The sequence below is a fragment of the Scyliorhinus canicula genome, chromosome 2 (genome assembly GCF_902713615.1).
Source record: "Scyliorhinus canicula chromosome 2, sScyCan1.1, whole genome shotgun sequence".
NCBI lineage: Eukaryota > Metazoa > Chordata > Chondrichthyes > Carcharhiniformes > Scyliorhinidae > Scyliorhinus > Scyliorhinus canicula.
The window spans coordinates 101,246,368-101,262,134 of record NC_052147.1 but is presented as its reverse complement, the minus strand read 5'-3'; the positions used below and the strand labels follow the sequence as shown (position 1 = coordinate 101,262,134).

General features: G+C 44.5%; 1 protein-coding gene across 4 annotated transcripts in view; it reads right to left on the bottom strand.

Moving 5' to 3' along the window:
• Positions 1-15,767, bottom strand: part of pacs2 (phosphofurin acidic cluster sorting protein 2) — a 338,514-nt gene that overhangs the window by 59,922 nt on the left and 262,825 nt on the right. For all 4 annotated transcript variants that reach the window (XM_038784039.1, XM_038784040.1, XM_038784041.1 and 1 more), the window contains exon 13: positions 13,265-13,397. In XM_038784039.1, the coding sequence (XP_038639967.1) occupies positions 13,265-13,397 (133 nt within the window). The remainder of the gene's footprint in view (positions 1-13,264; positions 13,398-15,767) is intronic.

Genomic DNA, 15,767 nt, shown 5'->3' with positions numbered 1-15,767 from the left:
ACCTTGTTCAAAAACCAAAAAAAAAAACATTTATAAAAAAAAAAGCGGGATTTGCGCTGGCTGCAACCCGGTCGGAAAATCATCCCCATAATGCAGGAGTACTGCATTTTTAGAGGGATCATCTTTCATTTTGGACAATAAACCAATGCCCCCATCTGTCTGCTCAAGTGGATGTAATAAAAAAGCCATGGTACTATTTTAAAGAAGAGCTGGGAAATTCTAGCCGTTGTCTGGGAAATATTTATCTCTCAACCAACATCATTAAAAACAGACGGTCACATTGCCCTTTGAGGAAATATTTCTGCATGTAAATTGGCTGACACATTTTTGCTATTACAACATTGATCAGATACATAAAAAAAATAATTGGTTAAAATCACATTGGTCATCTTTGAGGCACTATACAAAAGCTCAGGTTCTTTTGTCTAATAAAGGGAAGGTTGAAAGATGACCTGGTGGAGGTATTTATAATTAAGAAAGAGTTTGAAAGGATAGATGTAGAAAAGAAGTTTCCACTTGTGGGTGAATTCAAAACGAGGGGGTCATAAATATAACATAGTCACTAATAAATAGAACTTTAAAATATCAGGGGAATTCTTCACCCAGAGAGTCATTAAATTGTGGAATTCACTATCACATGGAGGCACTGTTCTAATGTAGGAAACACAGTGGTAAATTTGTACAGTAATGTCCTGCAAACAGGAATGAGATAAATCATTTATGTGGTTTTGTTACATTGGTTGTAAAACTACTTCTTACGAATCTGAACTTAAGCTCTCTGGTTCTACTTTCTTGCCTTAGTTTGAGGTAATATTCTGGGTGGTACAGTGGCTTAGAAGAATCTTTCTGACATCTCCAACATTCAGGTCTGGATTTGATCCTGATTGACCAGGTGAACGTTTCCTCTGCTGACTGCAGTGGTCTCGTGTCAAATCAGCTAATGGCACTGTCAACGTAGATCGAAGCAGATGCAGGCCCACAGCACAAAGTTGAGCACTAACTGGTATTCTTGCAAGGTCAGCTTGGATGGAAAGAGATGACAAATTACTTAGACTTGAGGGATATTATTTACTATGGCTAGAAGCAGCCTGGGCCAATAACTCAAGGGGGTGTTATGAGATTAGCTGACGAGCGAGTTCTAAATCAAGGCTCATATGTCTTAAACTGGTAAAGTTAAAAACAGGGTTTTATGATGCACTGTATTTTTCATATTGGTTTCAGTGCAACTCAGGGCAGTGAAATTGTCACTCAGGCAGTTGCTGTGTGGTAAAGTGTAAAATGCATGCACTTTGAAATCGTAATTGAAGAAAATCTTCAGAAAGGTAAGACAATTAACAAATTAGACAGAACAAAAAAAACATGCAAAACATCTGCACTGGTATAAATGGAAATACAACATTGGTGACTAGAGAGAGAGAGGATTTTTTCAGTCTAGACTTGATGAACGACGTCAGCTGTGGTTGAGTGGCTCTCCATATGTTACAGCTGTAACCCTAAGTTATCAATGGGTAAAAATCAGAATAACTTCTTAACTGTCTGTCCAATGGTCTCTTTTTCCCTGATCCAAAGGGTGGCATTGGCTAGCTAAAAGCAGGGGTCACCAATAACTAAAAATAGCCCATATAAATTAAAAATTTGTACAGGTATCTTCAAGTTAGAACTTGTAAATTTATATCAATTAGAGTCAAAATCTTGGTACTACCTTGTTTCCATAGGCTCTCTACAGATCAGAAGGAGGCTATTTGGCCCATCACATATACAGCGACTTTCTGAAAGAGCACTCTACCTAGGCCTACTCCCCTCCCCAATTCTCGTAACCCCGCACATTGATCATGGCCAATCTGCCTAACTTGCACATCTTTGGACTGTGGGAGGAAACCGGAGCACCCAAAGGAAACCCATGCAGACACGGGAGAACTTGCAAATTCCACCCAAATCTGGAATTGAACCCGGGTCCCTGGCGTTGTGAGGCAGCAGTGCTAACCATTGTGCCACACTGCTGTACTGGTTGTGAAAGGGTTTCATACATCCTACTGAACAGATGTTGATACTGAGTGTCCACCTGTGTATGTAACCGAGTTTAAAACTTGGACAATTAGGAATTTAAGGACAGGAGTCAGCAATTAAGCTTCGTCAAGGCTCCTCTGCTATTTAATTCTGTAACTCAACTCCATTTACCAACCTTGGTTCCTAATCCTTAATACCTTGAACTAACAAATAAATTATCTCTGTTTTGAAACTGATCCCCAACCTCAACAGCATTTTGGGGAAGACTGTTCTAGATTTCCACTACCCTTTCTGTGAAGAGGCGCTTCCTGGCATCTGCTTTGAGCCTGAATTCTAATCTGAACAGAGAAAATAATTTCTTACTATCCACCCTATCAAATCCAACCATCAGCATAAGCACCTCAATTAGGTCACTCATTAATCTTGTGGAAGCCGAGCCTATATAGTCCACTTGGTCATCTGTTCCCTGTTCCTAGTTGCCCTTTGACACACTGCTGACCTTTGTTCTGCCATCAACTCATTATAATCTTTATGTCCCACTATCACCACTCTTCCTAGCCTCAATCACCCCCATTTTGATTTGATTAATTGTCAAATGTACCGAAGTACAGTGAAAGGTATTTTTCTGCGGCTGAGGGAACGTACACAGTATGTACATAGTAGACAAAGAAAATAATCATGGAATTTACAGTGCAGGAGGCCATTTGGCCCATCGAGTCTGCACCCTACCCAATGTCCAAACTTCCACCCTATCGCCATAACCCAGTAACCCCACCCAACACTAAGGGAAATTTTGGACACTAAGGACAATTTAGCATGGCCAATCCACCTAAACTGCACATCTTTGGACTGTGGAAGGAAACCTGAGCACCCGGAGGAAACCCACGCACACATGGGGAGAATGTGCAGACTCCGCACTGACAGTGACACAAGCCGGGAATCGAACCTGGGACCCTGGAGCTGTGAAGCAATTGTGCTAACAACAATGCTACCGTGCTGCCCTAATCAACAGAGAACTTTGACAAATGGTACATCGACAAACAGTGATTGGTTACAGTGCGGAACAAGGGACTAAACAAAGCAAATATACAAGAGCAGCATAGGGCATCGTGAATAGTATTCTTACAGGGAACAGATCAGGCTGAGGGGAAGTCGTTGAGGAGTCTTGTAGCTGTGGGGAAGAAGCTGTTCCTATGTCAGGATGTGCAGGTCTTCAGACTTCTGTAGCATCTGCCTGATGGAAGGGTCTGGAAGAACGCAATGCCTGGGTGGGAGGGGTCTCCGATAATGCTGTCTGCCTTTGAGGCAGCAAAAGGTGTATACAGAATCAACATGGGGGTGGCAAGCTTGTGTGATGCGCTGGGCTGAGTTCACCACACTCTGCAGTTTCTTGCAGATCTTGGACCGAGCAGTTGCCATACCAAGCTGTGATGCAGCGGGATAGGATACTCTCTCTTGCACATCTATAGAAGTTTGTGAGAGTCGATGCAGATATGCTAAATTTCTTTAGCTTCCGTAGGAAGTAGAGATGTTGTTGGGCCTTCTTGACTGTTGCATCAACGTACGTGGACCAGGACAGACTGTCGGTGATGGTGACCCTCAGGAACTTAAAGCTGTTGACCATCTCCACTTCGGAGCTATTGATGCAAATGGGAGTGTGTGTCGTGCTACGCTTCCTGAAGTCGATGATCAGTTCCTTGGTCTTTCTGACATTTAGAGAGAGGTTGTTTTGGTACACCATGCAACCAAGTGATTTATATCCCTCCTGTAGTCTGATTCATCATTGTTTGAGATACGGCCCACCACAAGTTGTATCATCCGCAAACTTATAGATTGAGTTGGAGTTAAATCTTGCCACACAGTCATGTGTGTATAGGGAGTACAGTAGAGGACTGAGCACATATCCTTGCGGGGCCCCAGTGTTGAGGACTAATGTGGAGGTGCTGTTGCCTATCCTGACAGATTACGATCTGTTGGTGAGGAAGTCAAGGATCCAAGAGTGCAGAGTTTGGTTATTAGTCTTTTCGGGATGATGGTGTTGAAGGCGGAGCTGTAGTCGATGAACAGCAGTCTTATATAGGTGTCCTTGTTGTCGAGGTGTTCGAGTGTTGATTGTAGAGCCAGGGAGATAGCATCTGCTGTGGACTAGTTGCAGTGATAGGCTAACTGCAGTGGATCGAGACCGTCTGGGAGGCTGGCAGTGATCCGTCTCATGACTAGCCTCTCGAAGCATCTCATGAGAACAGGCGTCATGGCCATCGGTCGGTAGTCGTTGAGGCAGGCTACCTTGTTCTCCTTTAGTACTGATATTATGGTGGTCTTCTTGAAGCAGGTGGGGGCCTCAGAGTGGAGGAGTGAGGTGTTGAAGATATCTCCGAACACACTCGCCAACTGGTCTGCGCAGGCTCTTGAGTATTCGGCCAGGGACTCTGTCGGGACCCGTCGCTTTCCGCGGAGTCACTTTCAAGAGGACAGCTCTTACCTTTGAGGCTGTAATAGTGGGTATGGGTGTGTCCAGGGCTGTTGGGGCGGGTGGCACTAATGCATTGGCTGACTGTTCAAAGCGGGCATAGAACTTGTTCAGATCGGGTAAGGATGCTCCAGGCCCAGATATTCCGCCTGGCCTTGATATATAGCCTGTGATCTTGTGTAGGCAAGAAATTTACATTCTCTTTGTCTTTCTGTCCACAACATCTTTGTCAATCTCCACCTATCGCTGCCCTCCATCATGCCCCACCGCTCGATGCCCCCACCACAACAGTAAAAATCTGACCCTATTTCCAGTTCTCTCTAGCTTCGACAAAGTCATCCAAACTCGAAACGTTGGCTCCCTTCTCTCTCCACAGATGCTGCCAGACGTGCAGCGATTGTCCAGCATTTTCTGTTTAGTTTTGGATTCCAGCATCCAGAGTAATTTGCTTTTATGTAGCCTATATAACTTGCCCTTATAATTTAACCCTTTCAGCCCAGTTATCTGTGATACATCTTTGCCACATTTCACCCAAGGCCAATGTATTCCACTTGGAAAAAGCCATCGGAGGTAATTTGACATATCCTGACCCAGTACAATATAAGCATTGTAACCTTTAAAAGGATATGAAACTACCACAATTACCACTTTGGACAGCTATTGTGACTTGTAGGCATGTCAGAATGAGAAAAAGTCATTACTTGGTGGCTTTGTGGACAAAATACATCAAAGAGAACTTTGAAATGTTCAGCCAAGTTCTCAAGATCACAATTCACCTATTAATTAATGACCATCATATATGGTTGATGTTCTATAAAGAAACTTGTGTGTGGTTTTAAAAAGTAACCCTGACAGCCACAGGAATTTTCCTTTTCTCAAAGACCAGGCGCCCAAGACATTTTTATTTTGATACTGTTCTGTTGCTGGAAGGCACATGGGTTCCTGCCAGAAATGGTCAATATAAAAGAGCCAAACTGCACACCTTCACCACCAGCAAGACCAAACTCAGTCTGAATCACATTTATGAGGCAGGAATTGTCCAATTGATAGGAATAACAAGGACCTGAGGCAGGCTGGCTGGCTGGTTTGAGGGCAACATAACTCAAGGTCATTGGTCTCCATCTGAGTGCTTCTTTCTCAACATCTCACTGAAACTCAACCAAAAATGTTTTTCCGTCAAATATACAAATTAGCAAAGAACCCTTTTTTTATTGATGATCATAAGGCTCTGCATGAACATGGCTTTTTTTCTCCACTGACTATGTTTTCCCCTTCCGGCCTATGCATTGGTATAATTCCATCAGTGCCTATGGCCCTGATGGCTTGTGGGGCCATTACTTCACGCAAGAGTCTGGGTGCTAGATTGGCAGAGTGTGGTGGTGGGTTTAACACTGGCCTTTTTAACCTCATAAATTTGGGTTCAGAGCATGACCTAACTGACAAGAGTCCTCTGCTGTGGACCAGTTGCACTGACAATGCCTCCTCCGTCACATTCCTAAACAATGATCTTGAGCAGAATCCAGAACAAATTACAGAATATTTAGAAATGAATGGGGCAAAATAAAGAGTGATTTGTTAAAATCCAACTTGTGTGTGGTAAATTTAAAATGAAGAAATTATGAATTATATAAAGTAAATACATTGGAAGGAGTAAGATAAAGGTAAAGTCACCATAGTCCCAGATGACCATAGACTGCTATTCCCTTTTGAGGGTGGAGAGCTGACTGGTGGTGATTTAACCTGAGGATTATCACACCTCAGGCGAGGGGCAAGGTTGAGAAGGCGGGGTTTTCATGAATACCCTCCCAGTACGGGAATGGAGCCCACGCTGCTGGCCTCACTCTGCATCACGAACCAGCTGTCTAGCCAACTGAGCTAAAATATATGAATTTTCAGAAGGTGTTTGATAAAGTGTCTTGCAATAGAAGCACGCCGATCAATCGGCGAGTGCTCATAGATTCAGTACAGGGAGTTGACATTAATATCTATAATGTATGATCCCTGAAGTACCCTGGAGCTCGTAACTACAATGATTGATGCTATTGATTCATCATGCCATCAGGTTGAGTAATATCAATGCATGATTTTAAAATTTTCAAAAGAATTCAGAAGGTAAGGCTCACGCTGATGTTTATTTATCTGTTGCAGAGACTCACACCATTCAGCTCTGCTCCTGATTCCTGCCCACAGACTGACAACTAAGGACCTTCAAGGCCCAATCAGAATTGTACCTTAAATTAATGCCTTCTGGGAATGTACAGTTAATGGTTAAACACTGAGAAGGAACCTTCATGGCTAAGATTTCATTGCACTTGATGAAATTAGCAAGCACTCAGGATAGGAAACATCAAAACGCTAGAAGCTTTGTCCTCATTACATTTCTTTAGTAAACCAAGTCATGTAAGCAGAAGGTATTATCAGTAGTGGCAATTTTAAATTAATAATGCCACCCTGCGCCTCACTAATTCCTCAACAGTGCAAATAGCCTTTCCTTATTCACGTTATTAAAATAGTAATAACTCAATTTTTAAAAGAAAATCTTCTATTAGTCTTCTCTGTCCCAGCACAACCGTATCCTTGGTCAAGGTTACATCTGTTGTAGGTTTAACAGTTTAGGTTAAATCTAACTGCCAAACCTAAAACTGTATTGCAGCTGGAGATTGTTAATTAGTTAATTGGATTAGGCCAGTTTTCAGAGGCTGGATTCACAGTATAAAAAGGATCCAGCTACAGTGCAGACTTTGTTTGCACCGAGTGCTGAACTTGGTGCATTTGAGTGCTATAGTGAGAGTTTGGTGACTGAGGGAGTGCTGAACTTGGTGCATTTGAGTGCTATAGTGAGAGTTTGGTGACTGAGGGAGTTAAGCGAGGAGGGAGCAAGGTGCTCCTTTCATTTCATTTTAGCAAAGAGCGAGAAGGGAGCCAGGAGTTTACAGAGAGTGCAGCTGACTGGGAGCAGTCTCGGAGGGCGGAGGTCCAGTTGGTCCACAGTGCAGCTGTATTCTGGAAGGTAAGAGGGGCTGGAGGCTAGGGCAGTTGCATGCTCCTCCTGTAGGATGTGGGTGGTGAGGGATACCACCGGTGTCCCGCTGACTATACCTGTGGGAAATGCACCCAACTCCAGCTCCTCAGTGACCGTGTTAGGGAACTGGAGCTGGATGAACTTCGGATCATCCGGGAGGCAGAGGGGGTTATCGAGAAGAGTTACAGGGAGGTATCCACACCAAAGGTACTGGACAAGGGTAGCTGGGTTACAGTCAGGGGAAAGAAAACAAATAGGCAGACAGTGCAGGGATCCCTCATGGCCGTTCCCCTTCAAAACAAGTATACCGTTTTGGATGCTGTTGGGGGGGGATGACCTACCGGGGAAGGCCCTAGTGGCCAGGTCTCTGGCACGGAGTCTGGCTCTGGGGTTCAGGAGGGGGGGGGGGGGGGGGGGGAGAACAGAAAAGCAATAGTAATAGGAGATTCAATGGTTAGGGGAATAGATAGGAGATTCTGTGGTCGCGAGCGAGACTCTCGGAAGGTATGTTGCCTCCCGGGTGCCAGGGCCAGGAATGTCTCAGATCGTGACTTCAGGATCCTGAAGGGGGAGGGTGAACAGCCAGAAGTCGTGGTGCACATTGGTACCAACGATGTAGGTAGGAAAAAGGGTGTGGAGGTAATAAACAAGTTTAGGGAGTTAGGCTGGAAGTTAAAGGCCAGGACAGACAGAGTTGTCATCTCTGGTTTATTGCCGGTGCCACGTGATAGCGAGACTAGGAATAGGGAGAGAGTGCAGTTGAACACGTGGCTGCAGGAATGGTGTAGGAGGGAGGGCTTCAGGTATTTGGATAATTGGAGCGCATTCTGGGGAAGGTGGGACCTGTATAAGCAGGACGGGTTGCATCTGAACCAGAGGGGCACCAATAGCCTGGGAGGGAGGTTTTCTAGTACCCTTTGGGAAGGTATTTGGCAGAGGAATTGGAACCGGATTTGTAGTCCAGCAACTAAGGAAGCAAATATTCAGGACACCAAAGCGTGTAGTGACGCAGTGGGGAAGGTAACACTGACAAAGGAGAGTACTTGCAGGCAAGGAGATGGGTTGAAGTGTGTATACTTCAACGCAAGAAGCATCAGGAATAAGGTCGGTGAACTTAAGGCATGGATCGGTACTTGGGACTACGATGTGGTGGCCATCACGGAAACTTGGATAGAAGAGGGGCAGAAATGGTTGTTGGAGGTTCCTGGTTATAGATGTTTCAACAAGATTAGGGAGGGTGGTAAAAGAGGGGGGGGGGGGGGGGGGGGGGGGGAGGGCATTGTTAATTAGAGATAGTATAACAGCTGCAGAAAGGCAGTTCGAGGAGGATCTGCCCACTGAGGTAGTATGGGTTGAAGTCAGAAATAGGAAAGGAGCAGTCACCTTGTTGGGAGTTTTCTATAGGCCCCCCAATAGCAGCAGAGATGTGGAGGAACAGATTGGGAAACAGATTTTGGAAAGGTGCAGAAGTCACAGGGTAGTAGTCATGGGTGACTTCAACTTCCCAAATATTGAGTGGAAACTCTTTAGATCAAATAGTTTGGATGGGGTGGTGTTTGTGCATTGTGTCCAGGAAGCTGTTCTAACACAGTATGTAGATTGTCCGACCAGAGGGGAGGCCATATTGGATTTGGTAATGAACCAGGGTGGGTGATAGATTTGTTAGTGGGGGAGCATTTTGGAGGTAGTGAACACAATTCTGTAACTTTCACTTTAGTAATGGAGAGGGATAGGTGCGTGCAACAGGGTAAGGTTTACAATTGGGGGAAGGGTAAATACAATGCTGTCAGACAGGAATTGAATTGCATAAGTTGGGAACATAGGATGTCAGGGAAGGACACAAGTGAAATGTGGAACTTGTTCAAGGAACAGGTACTACGTGTCTTTGATATGCATGTCCCTGTCAGGCAGGGAAGAGAGGTCAAGTGAGGGAACCATGTTTGACAAGAGAGGTTGAATGTCTTGTTAAGAGGAAGAAGGAGACTTATGTAAGGCTGAGGAAACAAGATTCAGACAGGGCGCTGGAGGGACACAAGACAGCCAGGAGGGAACTGAAGAAAGGGATTAGGAGAGCTAAGAGAGGGCATGAAAAATCTTTGGCAGGTAGGATCAAGGAAAACACCAAGGCCTTTTACACATATGTGAGAAATATGAGAATGACGAGAGCGAGGGTAGGTCCGATCAAGGACAGTAGCGGGAGATTGTGTATTGAGTCTGAAGAGATAGGAGAGGTCTTGAATGAGTACTTTTCTTCAGTATTTACAAACGAGAGGGGCCATATTGTTGGAGAGGACAGTGTGAAACAGACAGGTAAGCTCGAGGACATACTTGTTAGGAAGGAAGATGTGTTGGGCGTTTTGAAAAACTTGAGGATAGACAAATCCCCGGGCCTGACGGGATATATCCAAGGATTCAATGGGAAGGAAGAAATTAAATTGCAGAGCCGTTGGCAATGATCTTTTCATCCTCACTGTCAACAGGGGTGGTACCAGGGGATTGGAGCGTGGCGAATGTCGCGCCCCTGTTTAAAAAAGGGAATAGGGATAACCCTGGTAATTACAGGGCAGTTAGTCTTACTTAGGTGGTAGGCAAAGTAAGAAAGACACTGCTTGATTAGGGATAGTCAGCACGGATTTGTGAGGGGTGGGTCTTGCCTTACAAGTCTTATTGACTTCTTTGAGGAGGTGACCAAGCATGTGGATGAAGGTAAAGCAGTGGATGTAGTGTACATGGATTTTAGTAAGGCATTTTATAAGGTTCCCATGGTAGGCTTAAGCAGAAAGTAAGGAGCCATGGGATAGTGGGAAATTTGGCCAGTTGGATAACGAACTGGCTAATTAATAGAAGTCAGAGAGTGGTGGTGGATGGCAAATATTCAGCCTGGAGCCCAGTTACCAGTGGCGTATCGCAGGGATCAGTTCTGGGTCCTCTGCTGTTTGTGATTTTCATTAATGACTTGGATGAGGGAGTTGAAGGGTGGGTCAGTAAATTTGCAGATGATACGAAGATTGGTGGAGTTGTGGATAGTGAGGAGGGCTGGTGTCGGCTGCAAAGAGACATAGATAGGATGCAGAGCTGGGCTGAGAAGTGGCTGATGGAGTTTAACCCCGACAAGTGTGAGGTTGTCCATTTTGGAAGGACAAATATGAATGCAGAATACAGGGTTAATAGTACGGTTCTTGGCAATGTAGAGGAGCAGAGGGATCTTGGGGTCTATGTTCATAGATCTTTGAAAGTTGCCACTCAATGGGATAGAGCTGTGAAGAAGGCCTATGGTGTGCTAGCGTTCATTAGCAGAGGGATTGAGTTTAAGAGCCGTGAGGTGATGATGCAGCTGTAAAAAACCTTGGTAAGGCCACATTTGGAGTACTGTGCGCCGTTCTGGTCACCTCATTTTAGGAAGGATGTGGAAGCTTTGGAAAAGGTGCAAAGGAGATTTACCAGGATGTTGCCTGGAATGGAGAGTAGGTCTTAAGAGGAAATGTTGAGGGTGCTAGGCCTTTTCTCATTTGAACGGAGAAGGATGAGGGGCGACTTGATAGAGGTTTGTAAGATGATCAGGAGAATTGATACAGTAGACAGTCAGAGACTTTTTCCTCGGGTGGAACAAACCATTACAAGGGGACATAAATTTAAGGTGAATGGTGGAAGATATAGGGGGGATGTCAGAGGTAGGTTCTTTACCCAGAGAGTAGTGGGGGCATGGAATGCACTGCCTGTGGAAGTAGTTGAGTCGGAAACATTAGGGACCTGCAAGCGGCTATTGGATAGGTACATGGATTATGGTAGAATAATGGAGTGTAGATTAATTTGTTCTTAAGGGCAGCACGGTAGCATTGTGGACAGCACAATTGCTTCACAGCTCCAGGGTCCCAGGTTCGATTCCGACTTGGGTCACTGTCTGTGTGGAGTCTGCACATTCTCCTCGTGTGTTCGTGGGTTTCCTCCGGGTGCTCCGGTTTCCTCCCACATTCCAAAGATGTGTAGGTTGGGTGGATTGGCCATGATAAATTGCCCTTAGTGTCCAAAATTCTATGATGATCTATGATTAAGCTAGGACAAAAGTTCAGCACAACATTGTGGGCCGAAGGGCCTGTTCTGTGCTGTATTTCTCTATGTTCTATGTATTATGGAAGCAGCAAGGAAGTTCTGAATAAGTGAGATGGAAACTGAGACAGCAACACAACATAGAACATAGAACAGTACAGCACAGAACAGGCCCTTCGGCCCTCAATGTTGTGCCGAGCCATGATCACCCTACTCAAACCCACGTATCCACCCATAACCCAACAACCCCCCCCTTAACCGTACTTTTCTATTAGGACACTACGGGCAATTTAGCATGGCCAATCCACCTAACCCGCACATCTTTGGACTGTGGGAGGAAACCGGAGCACCCGGAGGAAACCCACGCACGCAGGGGGAGGACGTGCAGACTCCACACAGACAGTGACCCAGCCGGGAAACCCAAAGTCAGAAAACTTTGTTTCTGGGGAACTTTGGAGAAAGAGAGCAGTGAGGCATATTTCAATGTACTTTCCCTGCCACCTCCACATATCAGGGATGGTAGGCATGCTTTCTGATTCTGGAAAATACTATCCAGCTACTTCCCATTTATTTGGAATAATGTTATCGGGAAAGATTTGCTCTTTGCTACTAGTGATGGCATTACAGTGCTTGTCATAGCTAAAATCATGGAATCGGACAATACAGTAGGATGCCATTTGACACATTATGTCTGTGTTAGCTCTTTACAAATTCCTAACTAAGTCCCACTCCCCTGCAAATTTTCCTTTAAAGTATATATCTAATTCCCTTTTGAGAATTAATAGAGAGCAGCAGTTCCAATACTAATCTATGAGGGACATCAGTGTATACTTCCTTGATAAAAACCTGTTCACACTACTTCTCTATGCTTTCTATCTTTTAGCAAAAAGTATTGACATGGCCACTACCCCATGGGCTACAATATTGCTAACAAATCTATTATGTGGCACATTATCAAATGTATTTTGAAAGTCTATACACACTACGAACCACACGACTCGCATCAACCCAGTTACCTGTGCCAGTTATTTGTGCTAATTACTTTACTACAGGCAGAAATGGCAAAAGACTGCTCTATAGTGATGCAGCAGAGTGCTGCTGTGCAACACTTCCGTATTATTTTAATAAGCTATAGCATTGTAAACTCTGAATCTCCTCCACTGTATGTTTCCTCTATACAATATCCTGTTTTGAAGAGTTCCAGTGAGGGGAGAACAGAACTGTGATGTGCCATCATATAGAGTTGTCTACCATCATTGCACGTTATGGAGGCTCATGAAATAAAGGATGATTATTTGTCTGACGTGCCATATGTGTTCACTGAACTGTACCTGAACATGTCTCATGCCTTCCGTGCAGAAGGAAAAATAAAGAGGAAAAAAACACAACCAGCCTCATAAAAATGTTTCAACATTACAAAGTTCTTTGACCATCTATGACCATCTTGCACATAATTCTGGGCTGGGCTACAAACCTTCAGAACATTCGCTTTTAAACGCTGGCCAAATTCTCCCCACCTGCGACTGGGGGAGCGGGGCGGCAGGCAGAGGAAGCAAACAAATAAAGTGCATAATGTTACAATGACTTTAAAAAGATTCAAAACAGGGAACTTTTCTTTGGGGAAACACAAGGTTTTAAATTTTGTACACAATATTTCTTAGGATGAAGTGAGTTGCACCTTTGTTGAAGTAGGGTTTTTGTTACACTTCTGCACCTACCTGCAGGTGCTGCCGTGGCTCCGGTGAGCGCTCATTATCCAAGCTGTTTGCTCGCTCGTTCTGCTGCCTTGCGGGCTGCCGTTCTTTCAGGGACGTGCTTCTTCCACGACGTCCTACCTGCTTTCCTTCTGACCTAATGAAGCAAGGTTACAGAAAAAAAGGGACAGATTAGGAGCACCACTCACCAAGAACACAGGTCAGTAAGCGGAACAATATTTGGATCCACAGAGCTGAAGGCAACTGTTCTGAGTTTCAAAGATTTCGGGTTTTTATTTCGGGCGAGAGAAATGAGTAACAAATTGAAGAATAAAACTGTGCAGCCAGAAGCAACTGTGACAACAACAGGTGGCCCAAGCAAATTAACTCTGGTGGTTGCTAAGGGTTTTAAAATACCAGAGAACTCACTTTGTGGAACTATAAGAACAATAGTTTGTCGTTATATAGTGAGAGGTATTATGTTTCTAAGGGCTTCTTTTATAGGAAAAATTAAAGGAATACAGGAATTGGCCATGCAGCTTCTCAAACCGTTTCTACCATTGAATTAGACCATAAGACCATAAGACATAGGAGTGGAAGTAAGGCCATTCGGCCCATCGAGTCCACTCCACCATTCAATCATGGTTGATTTCAACTCCATTTACCCGCTCTCTCACCATAGCCCTTAATTCCTCGAGAAATCAAGAATTTATCAATTTCTGTCTTAAAGACACTCAATGTCCCGGCCTCCACCGCCCTCTGTGGCAATGAATTCCACAGACCTACCACTCTCTGGCTGAAGAAATTTCTCCTCATCTCTGTTCTAAAGTGACTCCCTTTTATTCTAAGGCTGTGCCCCCGCGTCCTAGTCTCCCCTGCTAATGGAAACAACTTCCCTACGTCCATCCTATCCAAGCCATTCATTATCTTGTACGTTTCTATTAGATCTCCCCTCAACCTCCTAAACTCCAATGAATATAATCCCACGATCCTCAGACGTTCATCGTATGTTAGGCCTACCATTCCTGGGATCATCCGTGTGAATCTCCGCTGGACCCACTCCAGTGCCAGTATGTCCTTCCTGAGGTATGGGGCCCAAAATTGCTCACAGTATTCTAAATGGGGCCTAACTAGTGCTTTATAAAGCCTCAGAAGTACATCCCTGCTTTTATATTCCAAGCCTCTTGAGATAAATGACAACATTACATTTGCTTTCTTAATTACGGACTCAACCTGCAAGTTTACCTTTAGAGAATCCTGGACTAGGACTCCCAAGTCCCTTTGCACTTTAGCATTATGAATTTTGTCACCGTTTAGAAAATAGTCCATGCCTCTATTCTTTTTTCCAAAGTGCAAGACCTCGCACTTGCCCACGTTGAATTTCATCAGCCACTTCTTGGACCATTCTCCTAAACTGTCTAAATCTTTCTGCAGCCTCCCCACCTCCTCAATACTACCTGCCCCTCCACCTATCTTTGTATCATCGGCAAACTTGGCCAGAATGCCCCCAGTCCCGTCATCTAGATCGTTAATATATAAAGAGAACAGCTGTGGCCCCAACACTGAACCCTGCGGGACACCACTTGTCACCGGTTGCCATTCCGAAAAAGAACCTTTTATCCCAACTCTCTGCCTTCCGTCTGACAGCCAATCGTCAATCCATGTTAGTACCTTGCCTCGAATACCATGGGCCCTTATTTTACTCAGGAGTCTCCCGTGAGGCACCTTGTCAAAGGCCTTTTGGAAGTCAAGATAGATAACATCCATTGGCTCTCCTTGGTCTAACCTATTTGTTATCTCTTCAAAGAACTCTAACAGGTTTGTCAGGCACGACCTCCCCTTACTAAATCCATGCTGACTTGTCCTAATCCGACCCTGCACTTCCAAGAATTTAGAAATCTCATCCTTAACGATGGATTCTAGAATTTTGCCAACAACCGAGGTTAGGCTAATTGGCCTATAATTTTCCATCTTTGTTCTTGTTCCCTTCTTGAACAGGGGGGTTACAACAGCGATTTTCCAATCCTCTGGGACTTTCCCTGATTCCAGTGACTTTTGAAAGATCATAACTAACGCCTCCACTATTTCTTCAGCTATCTCCTTTAGAACTCTAGGATGTAGCCCATCTGGGCCCGGAGATTTATCAATTTTCAGACCTTTTAGTTTCTCTAGCACCTTCTCCTTTGTGATGGCAACCATATTCAACTCTGCCCCCTGACTTTCCTGAATTGTTGGGATATTACTCATGTCTTCTACTGTGAAGACTGACGCAAAGTACTTATTAAGTTCCTCAGCTATTTCCTTGTCTCCCATCACTAGATTACCAGCGTCATTTTGGAGCGGCCCAATGTCTACTTTTGTCTCTCGTTTGTTTTTAATGTATTTAAAGAAACTTTTACTATCATTCCTAATGTTACTGGCTAGCCTACCTTCATATTTGATCCTCTCCTTCCTTATTTCTCTCTTTGTTATCCTCTGTTTGTTTTTGTAGCCTTCCCAATCTTCTGACTTCCCACTACTCTTTGCC